A 15,974-nucleotide genomic window follows, 5' to 3' on the forward strand; every position below is an offset into this window, starting at 1 on the left:
CTGCTGGCTCAGGGCTGGTACGTTTGCTTGATTGGTGAAATAATGATAGGGTTTGCTTGTCTCTACCTGCCCAAGACCCTTTTTACAGACCGTGACCCTAATATTTGAGCCTCAGAGTTATGCACCCCTGGCACTGGCTGTCTGCAGCTGACCCATTTGTTATTTCCATCTGCTCTTCTTTTTCTTTCAAGTTTACAAGTTATGTTCTGAAATGTAATTCAGATCCCATTGCACCATTTTTGCCTTCCCTGTATGCAGCCTATTTAGTGTGGAGAACTGAAGGGTTAGTGCTAAGCAGTTGTTAGCTCCTGGGCTAATTAATTTCCCCTAAATGAAAGAAAGAGGATTTTCTTAACTTAAAATACTTGTCTCTTTTTTCTGAACTTCATCCTCAATGGACCCACTTTATAGATTTCTTTTTTTCACTAATTAATTCCATTGCCATTTATTTTCCCTCAAAGAGCCCTGTGGCTGGTTATCACAGAAGCAACCAGAATGCACTGAAGTACCTTTCTAAGGAATTTGGATTTAGTGATTATATGGACAACAACCTTCACAGCAGCCTTTTGAGAGCAATCCCTATTCTGACCACAAAGCCAAGTTTCGCTCAGGTGCGTTGCTGTTGTTCCATCTCGTATTTTAAACAGGTACCCACAACACCGCTCTCTTGAGGAGGAAAGATTCAATACTTTCTCTTCAAGTGTAACAATCATCAAATATGTGTAATAAGTACAATATTCTTCCCAGGAGTAGTAAAGTAGCTGAAGTAAAATGTTTTTTCATGAGCAGTCAGCCTAGTGACATACTGACAGTATGTGCATTGTTCATATGTGCAACGTAAAGAAAGGATTTGACAAACTTTAATGTGCGGACTGCTCAGTCTTAAAAAGAAACAAATAGGTAAGTATTGCATAGAACAGGAAACGTGCAATCTAAAGCTTCTTGTCTGGATGCAAATTTCTTGAAGGTCTCCCTACCCATGATCGTATGTTTCACAGATGAGTTCAATACCCAGCTGAATGCTGAGTCAGGCCCAATGGGTTGCTCTTGCTCCCATCAGCAGCTTCTGCTTTGCATTGGGAGATTTGGCCATGGTTGGGTAAATCCTGATGACTTCAGTGGAAATTTGCAGGGAGCTCACCAGTCCAAACCTTACTACTGGAGCAGACACATAGTGGAGCAACTTGTCAAAAATGGACATTACTGCCTGGTAAACTCAGCCCCCAAGAACAAGCCACAGGGGGCGCGTATGACTTACGTAGGGTGTGCGGCTTGGGCTTCCCGAGGTGAATTACAACCTGCGAGCAGTGGTGGCAGATTTGTCCTCTTAAATCCCTGCCCTTTGGCTGAAAGTTAGGCATGTAGTGGGAGTGTCTGCCAGCAGGGAGAGAGAACTGGGCAGGCAGAGGGTGAATCCCTCCATCCTAAACCATGAATGGTCCCACCAAGGTGTCTGTTTATTGGAGTTGCCCACCAACAAATGTAACCATGATTAAAACATTGTGCTTGTTGCAACATGCTAAATAAAACCAGCCATTTAGTAAAACCAATCCATTTTCGTATAATAAAATACATCAGGTATGGGATATTTTATGAAAATGTTTAATTCAACTGTTTCTTTGGAATGTAGTAGTCATAGTTTGGAAATTTAAGTTACAGTTCAGTTCTATGTGATTTTTTTTATGCTACTCAGTGTCTGAGAATACAAATGTCATTTAAAGTTAAGGCTTCGCTGTTCATTTTGAAACAACAATTTACAAGTGTCATATTGTCATAGAAAATAAAAATTTCTGTAAAAAAAATTTGCACAAAGTTTTATGATGGTACAAAACATGAAGCAATAATATACCAGTAAAATGAAATCATTTTACTACAGAAGATTTTTATAGTTTTTCAATAAAGAAAAAAATATGTTATTTTACACTTTAAAAATTATGAAACAATCTAAAACAATATAAACTGAACATTTTGTAACACTGCCTTTACAAATTAATAACTTTATAAACATATAATTTTTTTAAATATATTTATCAGTGCAAGATACTTTTCAATGTAAAGTTGCAGTATCATTTTTCCTTTATTGAAGGCCAACTTTCTTTCTATTACCTTCAGAGAAATCAAATCTTCAGTGCTAGATCCTCATTATCATAGTAGGGTCTGAAGACCACAAAGGAGATATATTTCTTTTTACGTTCACTATTCTCAGTATGTTAAAAGAAGAAAAAAACCCACCAACCACCAGCTTTACTGTTCAAATAGATCCAGACCAAGAGCTGGTCCAGAATCTATTGAAATCCATGGGAATATTTCAAAAGGTTTTGGGCTTGGGCTCCCCAATGGGATTTTTCTCTTCAAGGCAATATATGCATGTAACTCTCAGTCAGGTTAGTGGACTAGAAGTTTTTTCAGCTGAGGCGAACAGACCCTAACACCTGAATCGCACGGTGGTAGTGTGCTGAAAATAGTTTTGAAAAATCCATTTTTTCTTTGGGTTAATTAACTAGCTGCTGTGATACTATTATAGTCAAATTACACTGTTGGATACAAATGAAAATTCTGCCTCTGCCAAAATGAGTTCACTTGGGACATTTCATGGACTAACTTTTAGACCTAACTTTCAGGCCTTAGGTGCTCTGTTTTACCTTCTGGAGGACCCAGGGTCTAGAGCCTGGAGAGGTAACTCTTCCAATTTAGGCATCTGAATGGGTGTTTGAACATTCACTATAGTCTCTGCCCTTAGGACTCCTTTGAAGTAGCAACTGTCCTCTGGTTTTTTTATTGGGTCTTCCTTTAAATCATTTTCAATTTCCAAACTCATATTTTTACCTCCAGTCTCCCTCCCTGTTCTTCAATTTCTAGGTTACTGGTGGGTTTTCCACAGATCTTTCTTTTATGGTTCGTATTGGAGAAATGATATGCTGCAAAACATTTAATCGATAAATAGGAGTGGATTCTGTTGCTCTAGTAATTCAAGGCTGAACTAGCCCTTCTTTAGTCCTAGTCCTGGACAGGATACTTCATTGCTCTACTACAAAAGCAATTTTGGAAAAGACTAATTCAGAAAGTCGCAATCACTTCCCTGACTCTGCTCAGGGAATTCAGTGAGGAAAAACATGAGTTCAGCACTTTGCAGGACATTCCTTTCCCCATGTTTGCATGGGTTTTACCTGCTGGTTGGTAGATACCCAGGGGAAGGTTAAAGCTGCCTTCTTCCACTGCCCCCCCAGTTATGGCTGTGCCGTGTGCGGGTCACCGCAGAAAACCCAGGGGCTCCCCTCACACCTGCAAGAGGTGAATGATCCCTCTGGTCCCCCGCCTACTCCTATGGACGCCTGAGGGCAACAAAATCTTGTTTCTTTTTACCCTGTTGGACCAGCTGCATAGGCTGTTGAATATTATTTGTCCAAAAATATTTGTCCTAAAATATTAAAAAAATTGCCACATAATTGTCAAAACATTTTTCTGACAGCTTACACTACTCAGCTCGCTGAATCTGTCACTATCTGCACTTCTGGTCAAACAGAAACCTCCTGGTATGAAATGCCAATTGGATATAACAGGGTGGTAAGAACATACCCTACATACACTGTGGGATTTTCTTCTGCCCTCAGTACCCATGCGTAAGCCCAATTAGCATTGATTAGCATGAAAATACACATTTACTGAGGGAACAGAACTCTGGGTTCAGGTAGGGGCAGGAGGAGGAAAGTTTCTCATTTTAAAGGCAATCTTTTCAGTAAGCGAATCATTTTCCCTAGTGTAATTAACAGGCGAGCTGTTCAGGATGAAAGGCATGTTTCATGACTTCAGGAAAAAAGATACTGTCACTTTATGCTGTTAAGAAGAAACCCAAAGTTCGACTTTGGAGGGTAAAGATAAGAATTTTCCCTTATTTTTTAACACAAACTCTAATAAAATCCTTTGCCATTACCAGCAAGTTAAAGCTGCAGTTTTCTTTCCTTGGCAATGGCAAATGCTTATGCAATCTACTCAGAGAGAGAAAGAGAGAGAGGGAGAGAAGAGAAAGGGAGAGAGATTTTACATTTGAAAATACATTCTATATGAAAGAACAATAAAAGGGGATATTGCAGCTTTATACAAAAGGGTCAAGAGACATGAAGTTGAAATACAGAAAGCAGAACAATCGAGCCAGGTTGTCAAATCTGATTAGCCCTTGCCTTACTGAGGCTACTTTCTCACACTAAAATATACTTTTCTTTTAGTCAGTGAGCCATCAGAATATGATTAAAGACAAGGGCATAACTGCAGAGAAGCAGAGCTGTAGTTAATGTTAACACAACGAGAAGCAGTACAAACAAAAAGGCACTTGAGAGGACATACACTAGCCAGTGCCAAGGACTTTTTTGTTTAGTTTTTAGGCAGTACACTCGGTTACCAGTTGTGTCTGATGATGGCACATACTCTTTTATGGAGTTCACAAGCACAAAATTTAGTACAACACTGAAAAACATCAATAAAATTTGACTGTATTGCTTCGTAAACAGAGCTGACACACTATATCGGTACTGATGCAGCAGTACTTTCAAAAACATCCTAACCCTTCTTTGCCTATGCACAACACGAGCAATTATACACAAATACAGGTGCAGGAGTCCACTAAATTGCTGTTACTCCAATATTTTCTGGGCACTGAGCTACAGACAGCATGTCCATCCGAAGGACCCCACTGAATACATTTTGTGACAGCATCTTGGATTTTGCACAGTAAAACCAAAATTATCCATTAACGGAAAAACAAAAGAGAGGGAGAGAAAGAAAGACAAAATGAACTATAAGTCAATCATACTTGGTCTCAACACCAGCACTTGATTATTTCAAATAAAACCAACAGAAAAAGCAGACTGTACATGATTCAGATTGTTAACACAGATTGTTGTCCATGTTTATTGGTTACACACCCATCGAAGCTCCTGAGAAAAGCTTGGCTCAGTGTCATCAATGCACTTTTCAGCCTGTACAGTAAAAGAAGATCAACAGTTCCCCAGCACGACCGAGCTATGTCCTTCCATCCCGATTCTCTGAAACTTCTCCAGTCGCTTTATACCTTCATGCTTCTGAGTATGAATTCTGTGTGTTTAGTTTATCTTTTTTCAGTTTTACACCATCGACCAGTTCAAAATTGTAATTCTCCAGTGCAGACAAGTTCCTCTCTGACATCCCATTGTGCCAACAGGCACAGTACAGGACAACTCCACAAATGGCTCCTAAAAGCACCCCGAGTGCACTCATGGCTATAATGGTAATAAGGATTGGATCTAGGGTCTTCAGGACATTGCCTGGTTTCCTGGAGATATCGTCATAGTCCTCGCCTGTATGGTATGGAGGCGTAAACCCTGCAATGGAGTAAAGAGTTGCAAAATTTTCAGAACTGATTCTAGGTAGAACTCTGTTTGATAAGTTGGAAATTTGGAGAAAGGACATCAAGTTTCTGACATAAATTGCTACCTAATTTGAAAACCTAGCTTCTTGGAGGTAGTCATAAATAGCTGAAAACTATAATGCAGTCCAAATAGTTGATTTTTTTCATACTGTTCTCCAATCCCTGAATCTGCTGTATGTTAGGAGGGGTCTGATTCTGCCTTGGATTAAGTGGGAGTCTTGGGAATGAATAACCAGACTTTTTGATTATATTTTGCCAGTTTGCAGTATTTAGCTCAAAAATGGTAATTAAATCTCGTTCAGCTCAGTGTGAATGCTTATAGCCTTAGACATTGGTTGGGAATCTCCAGCCATTTTGCGTCCATCTCCACTTCACTGACTTCAGGATTGGACCTTGAAATGGAAATAGTGGCAGAACTGACACACAAAAGCACTCTGCCCCCTTGTGCAAAATATTCACTGGGCATCATAATGTTTTCCCTCAACTCTTTCAGTTTGTGAAAGAGATCCAATAAGCTTGCAAACCCTGCTAATTATTGCAGGAAAAGCCAAAAAGTCTTTGTGGACAAACCCTGCTTTCACTGACATCAATGACAGCAATCCTGTTGACTGCAACAGAAAAAAATTAAGCTCATTGCCTGAAAAATGCAAGTATATTTTATTATTGGGACAATATGACAATTATGATCCATTTAATGATCCATTTACAGCTATCATCATTGAAAATGATAATGCTTTGGTAGACTGGTCATAAAATGACATTTTCAGCCAGGTCTGGGAAACAATTAGCCTGAAGAGTTTTGAGCCTAATTATCTAGACACTGCGTGAGTCATAAATTGTAAGATATAATGATAGCTGTTTCTTCAGCTGTGGACAAGCCTTCTAGATAACAAAATATTAAGGAGCTATAGTTTGCATGCATATATATGTATATAATGTAACAAATTATGTATATAAAGTTTGAAAGGTTTGAGACAGGTATAAAAAATATGAAGTCCATAAGATTATATGACATAAAAGAATAAAACTATTACATCCTTCAAATAAATGTAAACCTTCTTAGCATCTAATCTAGATAAGTCAAAAAACCTTAATACAATATGCAGTTAGAGAACTAATCTATAAATAAATAAATAGAATACACAAATTCACATGAAAACACACTTTAAAATTCATTCCCTTTTAACAATAACACAATTTTTACCTGTTTGATTACTTTCTGGGTCTTCTTCTTCATCTATTTCATTCTCCACATCAGTTGATTCTAATGAAGCAAAGAGAATTGACATTGATTATTAGGGTTACAAACACTGATTGACTATCACGCTGGCAATAATGGTATAGCAGATTTTCCTGTGTCAGAGCATCATTATGTCAGATTGACAGAACTGTTCATTATGATGGGCTCTGAAAATTAATGGAGAAAAAAAGAAAGATTTAAAAACTACTGCCTGCCCAGTCTTGGCACAGTTTTAGTTATCAGCAGGGGTTTTCCATGTCTAGGAAAGAGAAATGAGTGTGATGAATTAGCATCTCATTCATTGTATTTACAATTTTGGAGCCCAATTCCATAACACTTCATCAGCATAGGCATAGTTAATCAGAAGAATAGTTTCAGTGACTGCAGCGAGACCGCTTGTGTTTGGGCTTCAGACAAAGCTTTTGGCTTTAGCTCCCACAGGCCAAAATCTTTGCTCAGCACTTGGTTTGAACAACCGAAACATGTGGAGGCAGGTACTTTCCTCTCTCATTTGGAGTCAGGTAAATACCATCACTGTGGTCCCAGCACCCTTCTTGGCACTGAGGGCACTACAGGAGGACCAAGCAGCATGTCCTGCCTCTCCTTCCTGTTAACTGCCACTCTGGTGGCATATGAGGAACCCCAGGAGATGGACTGTGATAAAAAGAGATTGTACAATTTTCTCATCCTGCAGACCATATAGCTGAAGTCTGTCATGTTACCCTCAAAAGGCTATTAGCTACAAAAGGTGAGGAATACCCTCTATTATTGCTCTAAGTTGTGTTGCCAGCTCACATGGCATAAGTTTATATTTCTAACGCTGAAGGTTCTCAGTTCTATTCCCTCTCCTACATAAAAGTCATTGCTTCATCTCCATCATGAAGGACAGGGTTCAGTTGCTTGTGTTTATCTGGGGTTGCTGCTGCCAAATTACGTGCAGTACGCAATGCACATATGATCAGCAGTGACTGGAATGACTCAAGACTGGCCAGAAATAAAAGGACTCAAATAGCATCTCAGGAATAGCCTGGCTTAGATGTGGAAAAGGCCGCCTTCTAACATTACTTCATGTGGCACATCTCTGGGAGCTGGTGACTACAGCAAACAAGTCACAGCAAACTCAGAATTACAGAACAGCAGGGGACAGAGCAGGGGCCATTTCACCCTATCTGTGTATCCTGTAAGGGTTTGATATGGTCCTTTAAAAAACCTAGGGTAGAATTAAAGCAGGCTTGGTGGTAAGTGATCTAAAAAGCGTGAAGAAATAAAATTTGATTTTGAGCATTAGTTAAAACAGGGAAGAGCATTAGGAAAAGCAGAGAAATGTAAAGAGGAGAGCAATATGAAATACAGGGAGAGATGTGAGGATGTGAACATGCTGTGACCCATGTCAGTAGGATGCTAGTTCTGATCCAAAAGACTGCAGTTGCTGTGGTAGTGAGGTGATACCAGTGGCACTTACTATGAATAAAGCTATGGGCCAGATCGGGATATTTTCAGTGCAAAGCTTCCTATAGAGTCAATAATTATCTATCCCTTTCTCACAGAAAAAAAACAGCTATCAAAACAAAATAAATAATGTTTTGCATGAGATTTCTATATGTTCTTGCTATTCATACTTACTTCGGCAATCCTCTTGTGCTACGTGATTGTCAATTTTAATATCATCCACAGCAATTCCTCCAGTTCCTTTTCCAATTTCTCCCTCAATAACCACCTGGCAAAATAAGATAATATTCACATTGTTTTCCTGTTAACACACAATTGCAGCATTCAGGATATCTGAATTAGTTGTTAACACACATCTTCACTTGTTGTGGTGCCACATTTACATGTACTTTGACTGTGGCCTGCCAATCTGCACTGCATGCCTTTATGAACTTATATATGCAAATGTGAATTTATAGAATGTCATAACTTCATTAAAGACTTTGACACCAGCAGCAAAACTGTGGCAATTATGCAGTTTTGTGACATGAGAAATGATTTCTAAACTATTTATTTGGCCTTTGGTAACAAACTGCTTGTATCACTGTCATCTGAGATGCCATGAAATACGCCACTATTATTACTGTCACAGCAACAGCACCTCATCTGTAGGTATAATACTGTCTACATAAATCCTTCGGTGACATTTTCTGCTATGGCACATAAAATGTGATGAGTAAGGTCTTACTGGCCTCACCTCCGTTAGTTCAGTGAGGAGCGTCCAAGCTCACCTGGTAGTGTTTCATGGACTTGTGAAGAAGAACACGTCCTTCCTTCCAGCAGTTTGCCTGGTGCCCGCTCAGGGTCCATAGCACCTGATCGTATTCATCTGGCTTTTGGTACCGTAGTTTGATCTTCAGGGTGCCGACGTGTGCACCGGACATGTGGTACCAGAAAGTCATGCAGTGGGCAGAGTTCTGCGAGTAAATCATGGGGCTCAGCAGTCGAGCGACTTTCCCTTTCTGGCTTTCGTCAGCTTGCGAGTAAATGAAATTGCCATCTCCTACTGTGACAGAAGGACTGCGTTAGGAATAGCCACCAGCTTTCATATTCTTTCTAAGAAGCCCCAACCACCCCCCATCATTTTGCCTTCTTTCCATGCTGATATAGGTTAAGCCTCACAACCAACAGTCAGAGGGCATTGGTTTGGGAGCTCTGGGAAAGCTGATGCGCTCTAAGGAGAGTTTATTTCTTCTGGCAGTCTCCTTTGCTGTTCACTGGGATGCTTTGTGCTGAGAGCGAACCGTAACAAGATGTTCACTACACAGCACACACAAGGCCTTTTCTTTTGCTCAGGGAAGCAGGCAAAAGCATGTTTGGTGTGACAGCATATGCTCCATTAGTCAGCGTGCACCTCCTGAAGAGAGCCAGCCCTAGTTCAGCAGGCTAGACAGACATCCCTCGGGGCCTACTCTACACTAATTGTGCAAAGAGCTATTTTTAATCTCTGTTTAAAGTAATCTGTGCTCGAGAAGTCAAGATTAGAATGGGAAGAACACTGGAGGATGCTTTGAACAGCCATGGTCAGAGATCAGGAACTGAGATCTAAACAGTGCTCCTAAACAGAGTCTGAGCGTTGTCACAAACAGTGCCAGAGTTATTCCCTTCATTTTGGCAATAACATATTGGGCTCTGTATATTTGTGAGCCACTTCCTGAAAGAGTAAGATTATGGCTGGTATTTTCTGAAGAGCATAATGGATTTAAACACATTGAAATCTGAATACCTAATACCCTTAACTTGGAAAATGACTTGCTTAATCACATGGGGAGAGAAGCATGTGGGAGTGTGATTAGTTTGGCAACAGAAAAGTGCTAAGTAAGACACTGACTGCAGAGAAGTGCTTCTGATTTACACCAGCCAGGCATCCATTCCAGTCAGCTTTTGAACAGCATCTTTGCAGAGAATTATGGTGGAAAAATACGAAGTTCATCCTGGTGTGTGTAAGAATAGATCACATGTGTAATGCACTCACACAAAAGGATGGAGACAGCATTTACTAGCATTGGTATAAAGTTATTTTGAAAGTAGGAAGGAGAAAAGTAATAATAAGAAATACTATTTCTCATATGCTGAAATAAGTATATATATCTCTGTTTATACCAATGCTTAAAGAAAAGAAAAATAAAAAGAGGTGAAATAAGATGTTTTGGAAGGGTAATGTTTTATCAGCATTGGTCTTTGCTTATACATGATATTCTTGAATTTCATTTGAAATAATGTATAACTGAGACTTGCTGGATTGTAATGGTACAGTGCTGCACCAATGAAGAAGGGAAGATGAGCATTGCCACTCTGGGAAGTATAAGAAGGACAGCGTAGTAAAAGTGGAACAAGGAACAAAGAGGAGTGGGTTAAACCCAGTGTCTGGAAGGAATGGGCCTAATAAATGAGAAAGGGAAATATTTTTTCTAACAGGAGACAAGGATTTTTATTTGGATTTTTCTATGGGCAGTCAGAGGTATCCTGGCCAATATGCATATGGAAATATCTGGTCTTTGAAAGAATTTTATAAGGGAAGATGATATTAAATTGCCAAAAAAGTAGGCTTTTTTTTTTCCCCTTTTTTCTGTCTTACTGCAGTAACATCTTGTCCAGCATCTTCAGCAGCAGTGCTTGTGCCTATATGTTCTTTCTTTGCTTCTGTGCAGAGGGCAGCACAATATGTGCAAATCTCATCAAAGAATGGCAATAGTGAAATCCAAAGGGAGGAAAAAAGAAAAATAATCACAGCGTTAGGATGGCTGTCTCAGTTGGAAGACCTAATTCTGGCCAGATTTAATCATAACATGTATCATTTGAAGTGACATACAGCATATCCTGCTGTCTTAAAGCAATTGCTGTTGAAGACCACTTCTGTGGACTTTCTTCAGCTTTACACAAGTGCAGCTGAGAGAAAGATATGCCTGGGAATTGCTCGTTGCAGTTCTCCCAGTATATAGGATGGCCTTGCTGTGTAGTGGTGACACTGAGGGGCTTGTTTGGGATGGCAGTGCCATTCAGACTGCTTGTGGTCTGTGTTCACACCCACCCCACTCATTCTGTACCTGCTGGCAGGCGACTGGCAAACCTGGCAGGTGAAGGTGCCCTTAGAGTTGAAGGAAAATTTTGGAGCATATTGAAAGTTAGTGCAGTAAGGAGCAAAAAGGGCTGCCTGTAAGACTTGCTGAAGCTACAGCTAATGGAACAAATAAGTCTTCTGCACTAGCAGGGCCCAGCAGAAACAACAAAATCTCATTTGAAGAATATCATTTCTTCATCTCTGGACTGAAGACAGGTTCAGTCTCTCTATAATCCTTGGTGGCAAAGTGCAGATAGCTCTCATTTCCAGAATATTATTGCAGTGCTGGGTCAGGAACTCTGTCTTCATTGTCTTAATTAGAGCTTTACTTATGCATGCCTTTTAGATTTTGTCAGTATCTGGCTAACATAGCTTTTAACCTCCTTTCAATGTCAGATCCTACTGAGCCATTTCACTTTACATCAATTTTTCCACCATTACAGCCTTCACTTCAGCTAACTGCATTTAGTTAATTTGATGCCATTTATTTGTACAATGCCATTTATAGTCAAAGTATTATAAGTTTTTTTTTCCCTGAAACTACTGTACTTGTCTTAAGATTCAATTGAAAGTGTCTCAGAATGTAAAAAGTCCAATTTTGTCTAATTTCCTTGTCATTCTCATTAAGCAAAGGGGCTGCAGAAGTGGGAAGGGGGATTCATCTCAACACATTTGATTAATCTGCACGTATGCAAGAGTGAATGCTAAAGCTAGAGGCTGTGCAGGTCAGGCAGCGCCCTCCCTTTGCCACTAGCCAGCAGCATATTTATTGCCTAATTATGTAGAGTCATGAGTTAGATACTACAAAACCAACCAATCAATTTCCCAGGGTGATATTTCTGGAAAAACTCTGTGAGCGAAGGGATGGCTGTAACTTCCAACTCCTGCTGGGGAGGAGGAGGGCATGGAAATACATCCATCTGGGAAGTTTCACTTACAACACCTTTCTGTGGTAGGCAGCCCCTGTGATTACAAACAGGAACAATGATGTGAGGTTTGCTCATGACTGTACCACTTGGTGAGTGATATTTGCAGAATATTTGGTTATTCAGATTTCTTTCTACCCTAGATGGTGGTTATCCAAAGGCAAGTCAGGAGGAGGAAAAATCTTCAATTCCTGACAATAAATGATCTTTGTTCCCCAACAGAAAGGATGATTATGGTCAGTTGTGACTACATACAACGGGTTAGGTTGCCTAGAGAATCATCTTTGAGACTCTACATATTTTAGGTATAATTCATTCTCCTCTGGTTTTGGAAGGCATGTTGGTGTTAAACAGAACAACCTCTTCCCATGTAAAAGGGCTAAATCATGAACTCATGATTACCTGTGTGGTCTTGAATCGGCCCAGTTTTGCTGGTCAGGATTGCCCACTTTAAATCCACCTGGTTGTCGTGCTCCCAGTGGCACAAAGTCTTTTGGGATCCCCAGCCAAAGGCACAGTTGAAGTTGTATAGTGGCAGCTCTGCAGGGGAAGAGGAAAAGGAGGACAAAATGTGATTGTTAATTGCATAATTCAGATTTTGTACTTCAAAACCAAATTTATGCATTTGACCATTATCAAGAGCTGTTCCTACTTGAAACTCTGAGATGCTATAGTAAGAGCAGCCCTGCTGGGAAACAGATGAAGACAGACTATTTCTAGTAAATGATGTGGTTGTTTCTTGTCTCTTTATGACCCATATTTTGGGATTTTTTGTGGTTACATTAATTCTTCTGATTTGCCCACATTAGCTGGTAACTGTACTGTAACATATATGACTCAGAAAGAAAGCTCTGGCTTACTTATCAGATATATTTGCTGGTTGATAATATCTATTTGTACCATAATTGTGCAATGTTTTGCAACAACTCACAATAAGATTTGGGCAAAAATAAGAAAGGGCAGAAACACTAATGGAATGTCCTTGTCAGGAAAGGATTTCTGGTGAAATGTATAGTACATGGCTTCAGTAAGGAACTTATTTCAGCATCTTCCAGACAGTTAAGTAGGCCCACAAGATGGCAGCATTGAAATGGACAAATTGAGATGTAAAAGGGACAAATGTGGCTGATTGCCAAATGAACTCAAAATAAGCTTCAAAACAAGCTCCATGTAAAACAAGGGAAGTCTGGTATTATGGTCAGGATGAGATCATATCTTGTTTTCAGCATCTCTTCAATTCTGCCCAAAGGTTTAATACATAGTAGCTTATTTTCTTCAATAGAACTTGGAATCTGAATGGAAAGATTATACAAAGATAGCACATAAATCCCTTGCATTTCTTACTTTCAGAAGCAGTTTGAAATCTTTTGGGCTTTTGGTTCCTACCCCATTGGTATGAACCTTTACCTCACCTTGAGCAATGACAACTCCCAGTAGAGCAATACCCTTCCCACAGCAATGTGACCAAATCCTGAAGTCTTTTCTCAGGCATGACTCACGCCTTATTAAAGGAATAACTTAGGTTTACTTTAATGAGATGCTTTGTGCAAGTATGAGCTAAGAACAAAGGACTCTGTGCTCCCATCAATATCAGCTCTGGGGGAAGAATTGTGTTCTTTTGCTTTCTTGCCCACTATAAACAAAAAAAAGCCAGGGAAGATAATGGAGCCCCTAGAATGTGGGGTTTTTTTATTGTGGGAAAATATGGAGAAATATGGGAAGTGTAGTTGGGACCTGTGGCTGGCCAGACCTTTGGGGTGGAGCTCTTCCAGTCTGAAGAGGCAACGACCTCCTCCACATAGTGAGCTGCCCAGGGAAGACTGGAAAGGCTTTTGAACTCACAACCTAGATTTCAATGGAAAGTAAACTAGAATAATCATTTTATCAACACAGAGAATGCCTCAAGTGAGTAGGTTGAGATAGAATGGATATAAAAAGGGTTCACCTATCATTCTCTCCTTGCCTGCTGTGTCCTTGTTTGGTGGGTCCTTGCTCCGAGACACAGTTTTAACTCAACTCACTGGATTCCCACTTTGCAGCCACTGTGCCCTCTCCCCTCTGGCCCCTAGAAAACGTCTTTCTGTCAGCAGAGAGGTCTGAGCGTATGGCAGCTCCTGCCCCGCTCCTCCGCCTGTCAGTACCTCGGCCATGCTGCAGCATCTCTCCTCACTAAGCCCTCATTCTTCGCTCCTTCCTTTCATCTGCCCCATCCAGCCCGCCTCCCCGCTCTCTCCCGCTGGCCTCCGGAGAAGTCTGCTCCACATTGTCACGAATACGGCATCCTAGCTGGGAACAAATGAATTAAACAGATAATGTCTGGCACAGGAATTCAAGGTGGAGAAAACATGTTTCCTGGAGAACCCTAGCTCTTTCTAGGTAAAGGGCAGATCGTGGTGAATAATCTCTCTTTGGGCTCAAAACATCGAAGAAGCAGAACTCAGCCTGTGTGCATATGAGTGCAGAAAACCGATCCATTATGTTTCGTTCTGCAGTATATATATATTTTTTTCTAGACAACAGGGCCATGATCAAAGACATCTTGCCCAAAAGGGGACATCTGAAAATCAAGGAAAGTTTTTAAAGAAACGGAGTGACATTGAAATGAATTAAAGGGTTTTAAGTTCGTGAAAAATAGCCCTTCATTGTCAAGGAGGCCTAGGGAGAGCTATATTGCATGGCTTTGTCATCAGAGCCATGGAACAGAACTTTAGAAAAGGTCTTAGAAAACATAAAACAAAATTAATCTTATTAATCCTGAAGGATTATATCATGCAAAGCTAGTGATAGGCTGTGTGGTATTCAAACCACAAGAAAGGAGAACAGTGGTAGATAGATCACATCAATCTGAAGATATCACACAGCATAAATGAGCACATAGCACAAAGAGATTGAAAGGACTGGTATTGTTCAACTCTGAATAAAAATAAATATGAGAAGACACAGGAGAAGTATGTAAATGGGTGAAGAATCCAGAGAAGGAATATTACAATATTCTGTTTTCTCCATTTCATAGCCGGAGAACTGTGAGATATCCAGTGAAGTTCAATGCGGATCAAAGGAAAAAATTTCTCATATGATGTGAGCAATACTTGCTTCCCTCGAATGCTGCTGAGGCTGAACACAATTCAAAGAGAACTGGACACTGAAATGGATAAGGAAAATATCCAGAATTTAATTGTTAATTCAAAAAGGCAGGGAGTGACAAAAGCCTTTTGCTTCATGGTCTGAAGCCAGCTCTGAACATTGGGATTAGAAGGAGAGTTTCAAAGCAGAGCAAAATTTCACAGGACCATCTAATAAAGAATTTCTTGCACTTTCATTTGAAATATATAGTCCAGGAAATTGGCAAAGAGCCCGAGTCTGATATGCTTTGGCCATGCCTGTGTTCCTTGGCTTTGGTCTCACAGACAGCATGGTGTAGCATAAAAACGAACTTCTTTTCCATGCAGAATTTAATGAGAATCCCCTGAAATTGAGCAGGATTTGACCAGTAACCTTCTCCAGTCAGCTGTTTCTTGCTAGGGTCCTATTGTTTTCTTAAAAGTGATTGTGTTAATGTATTCCTTAGACAATCACAGCAACGGGATTGAAGGTCAAAGGTAAGGCATTTCAGAATGCTCTTATTTTATGGGCTCCTTAAACATGCCATCTCTTATTGTCTATCCTTACGTCTCTTCCAATGCTTCTCCCAGGGACCCATAAAAAGAAAAAATAGACTTGCTAGCCAATTAATAATAGACACTTGTAGCATCAGGATAGGTTCATTAGTCGTACGGACAACGGATCTGCCCCAGCAAAAGGCAGAATAGTTCAACACTTCTCTTAAATGTCCCAGGGGGCTGATACAGTAGCTCACAG

General features: G+C 40.1%; 1 protein-coding gene across 4 annotated transcripts in view; it reads right to left on the minus strand.

The window, feature by feature from the left end:
* Positions 1 to 1,586: 1,586 nt before the first annotated feature.
* The window catches only part of NRP1 (neuropilin 1), a 114,773-nt gene continuing 100,385 nt past the window's right edge, over positions 1,587 to 15,974 (minus strand). For 2 of the 4 annotated variants that reach the window (XM_087778379.1, XM_087778357.1), the window contains exons 14-18: positions 12,519 to 12,656; positions 8,861 to 9,132; positions 8,265 to 8,358; positions 6,606 to 6,665; positions 1,587 to 5,354 (exon numbers count right to left, since the gene is read on the minus strand). In XM_087778379.1, coding sequence (XP_087634505.1) covers positions 5,068 to 5,354; positions 6,606 to 6,665; positions 8,265 to 8,358; positions 8,861 to 9,132; positions 12,519 to 12,656 — 851 coding nt within the window. In that variant the 3' untranslated portion in view covers positions 1,587 to 5,067. Of the gene's footprint in view, positions 5,355 to 6,605; positions 6,666 to 8,264; positions 8,359 to 8,860; positions 9,136 to 12,518; positions 12,657 to 15,974 lie in introns of all 4 variants that reach the window. The other 2 variants (XM_087778368.1, XM_087778350.1) reach the window with 1 other exon arrangement.

The sequence above is a fragment of the Nipponia nippon genome, unplaced genomic scaffold (genome assembly GCF_047370975.1).
Source record: "Nipponia nippon isolate SJK-2023a ecotype South Korea unplaced genomic scaffold, ASM4737097v1 scaffold_1, whole genome shotgun sequence".
Lineage (NCBI taxonomy): Eukaryota > Metazoa > Chordata > Aves > Pelecaniformes > Threskiornithidae > Nipponia > Nipponia nippon.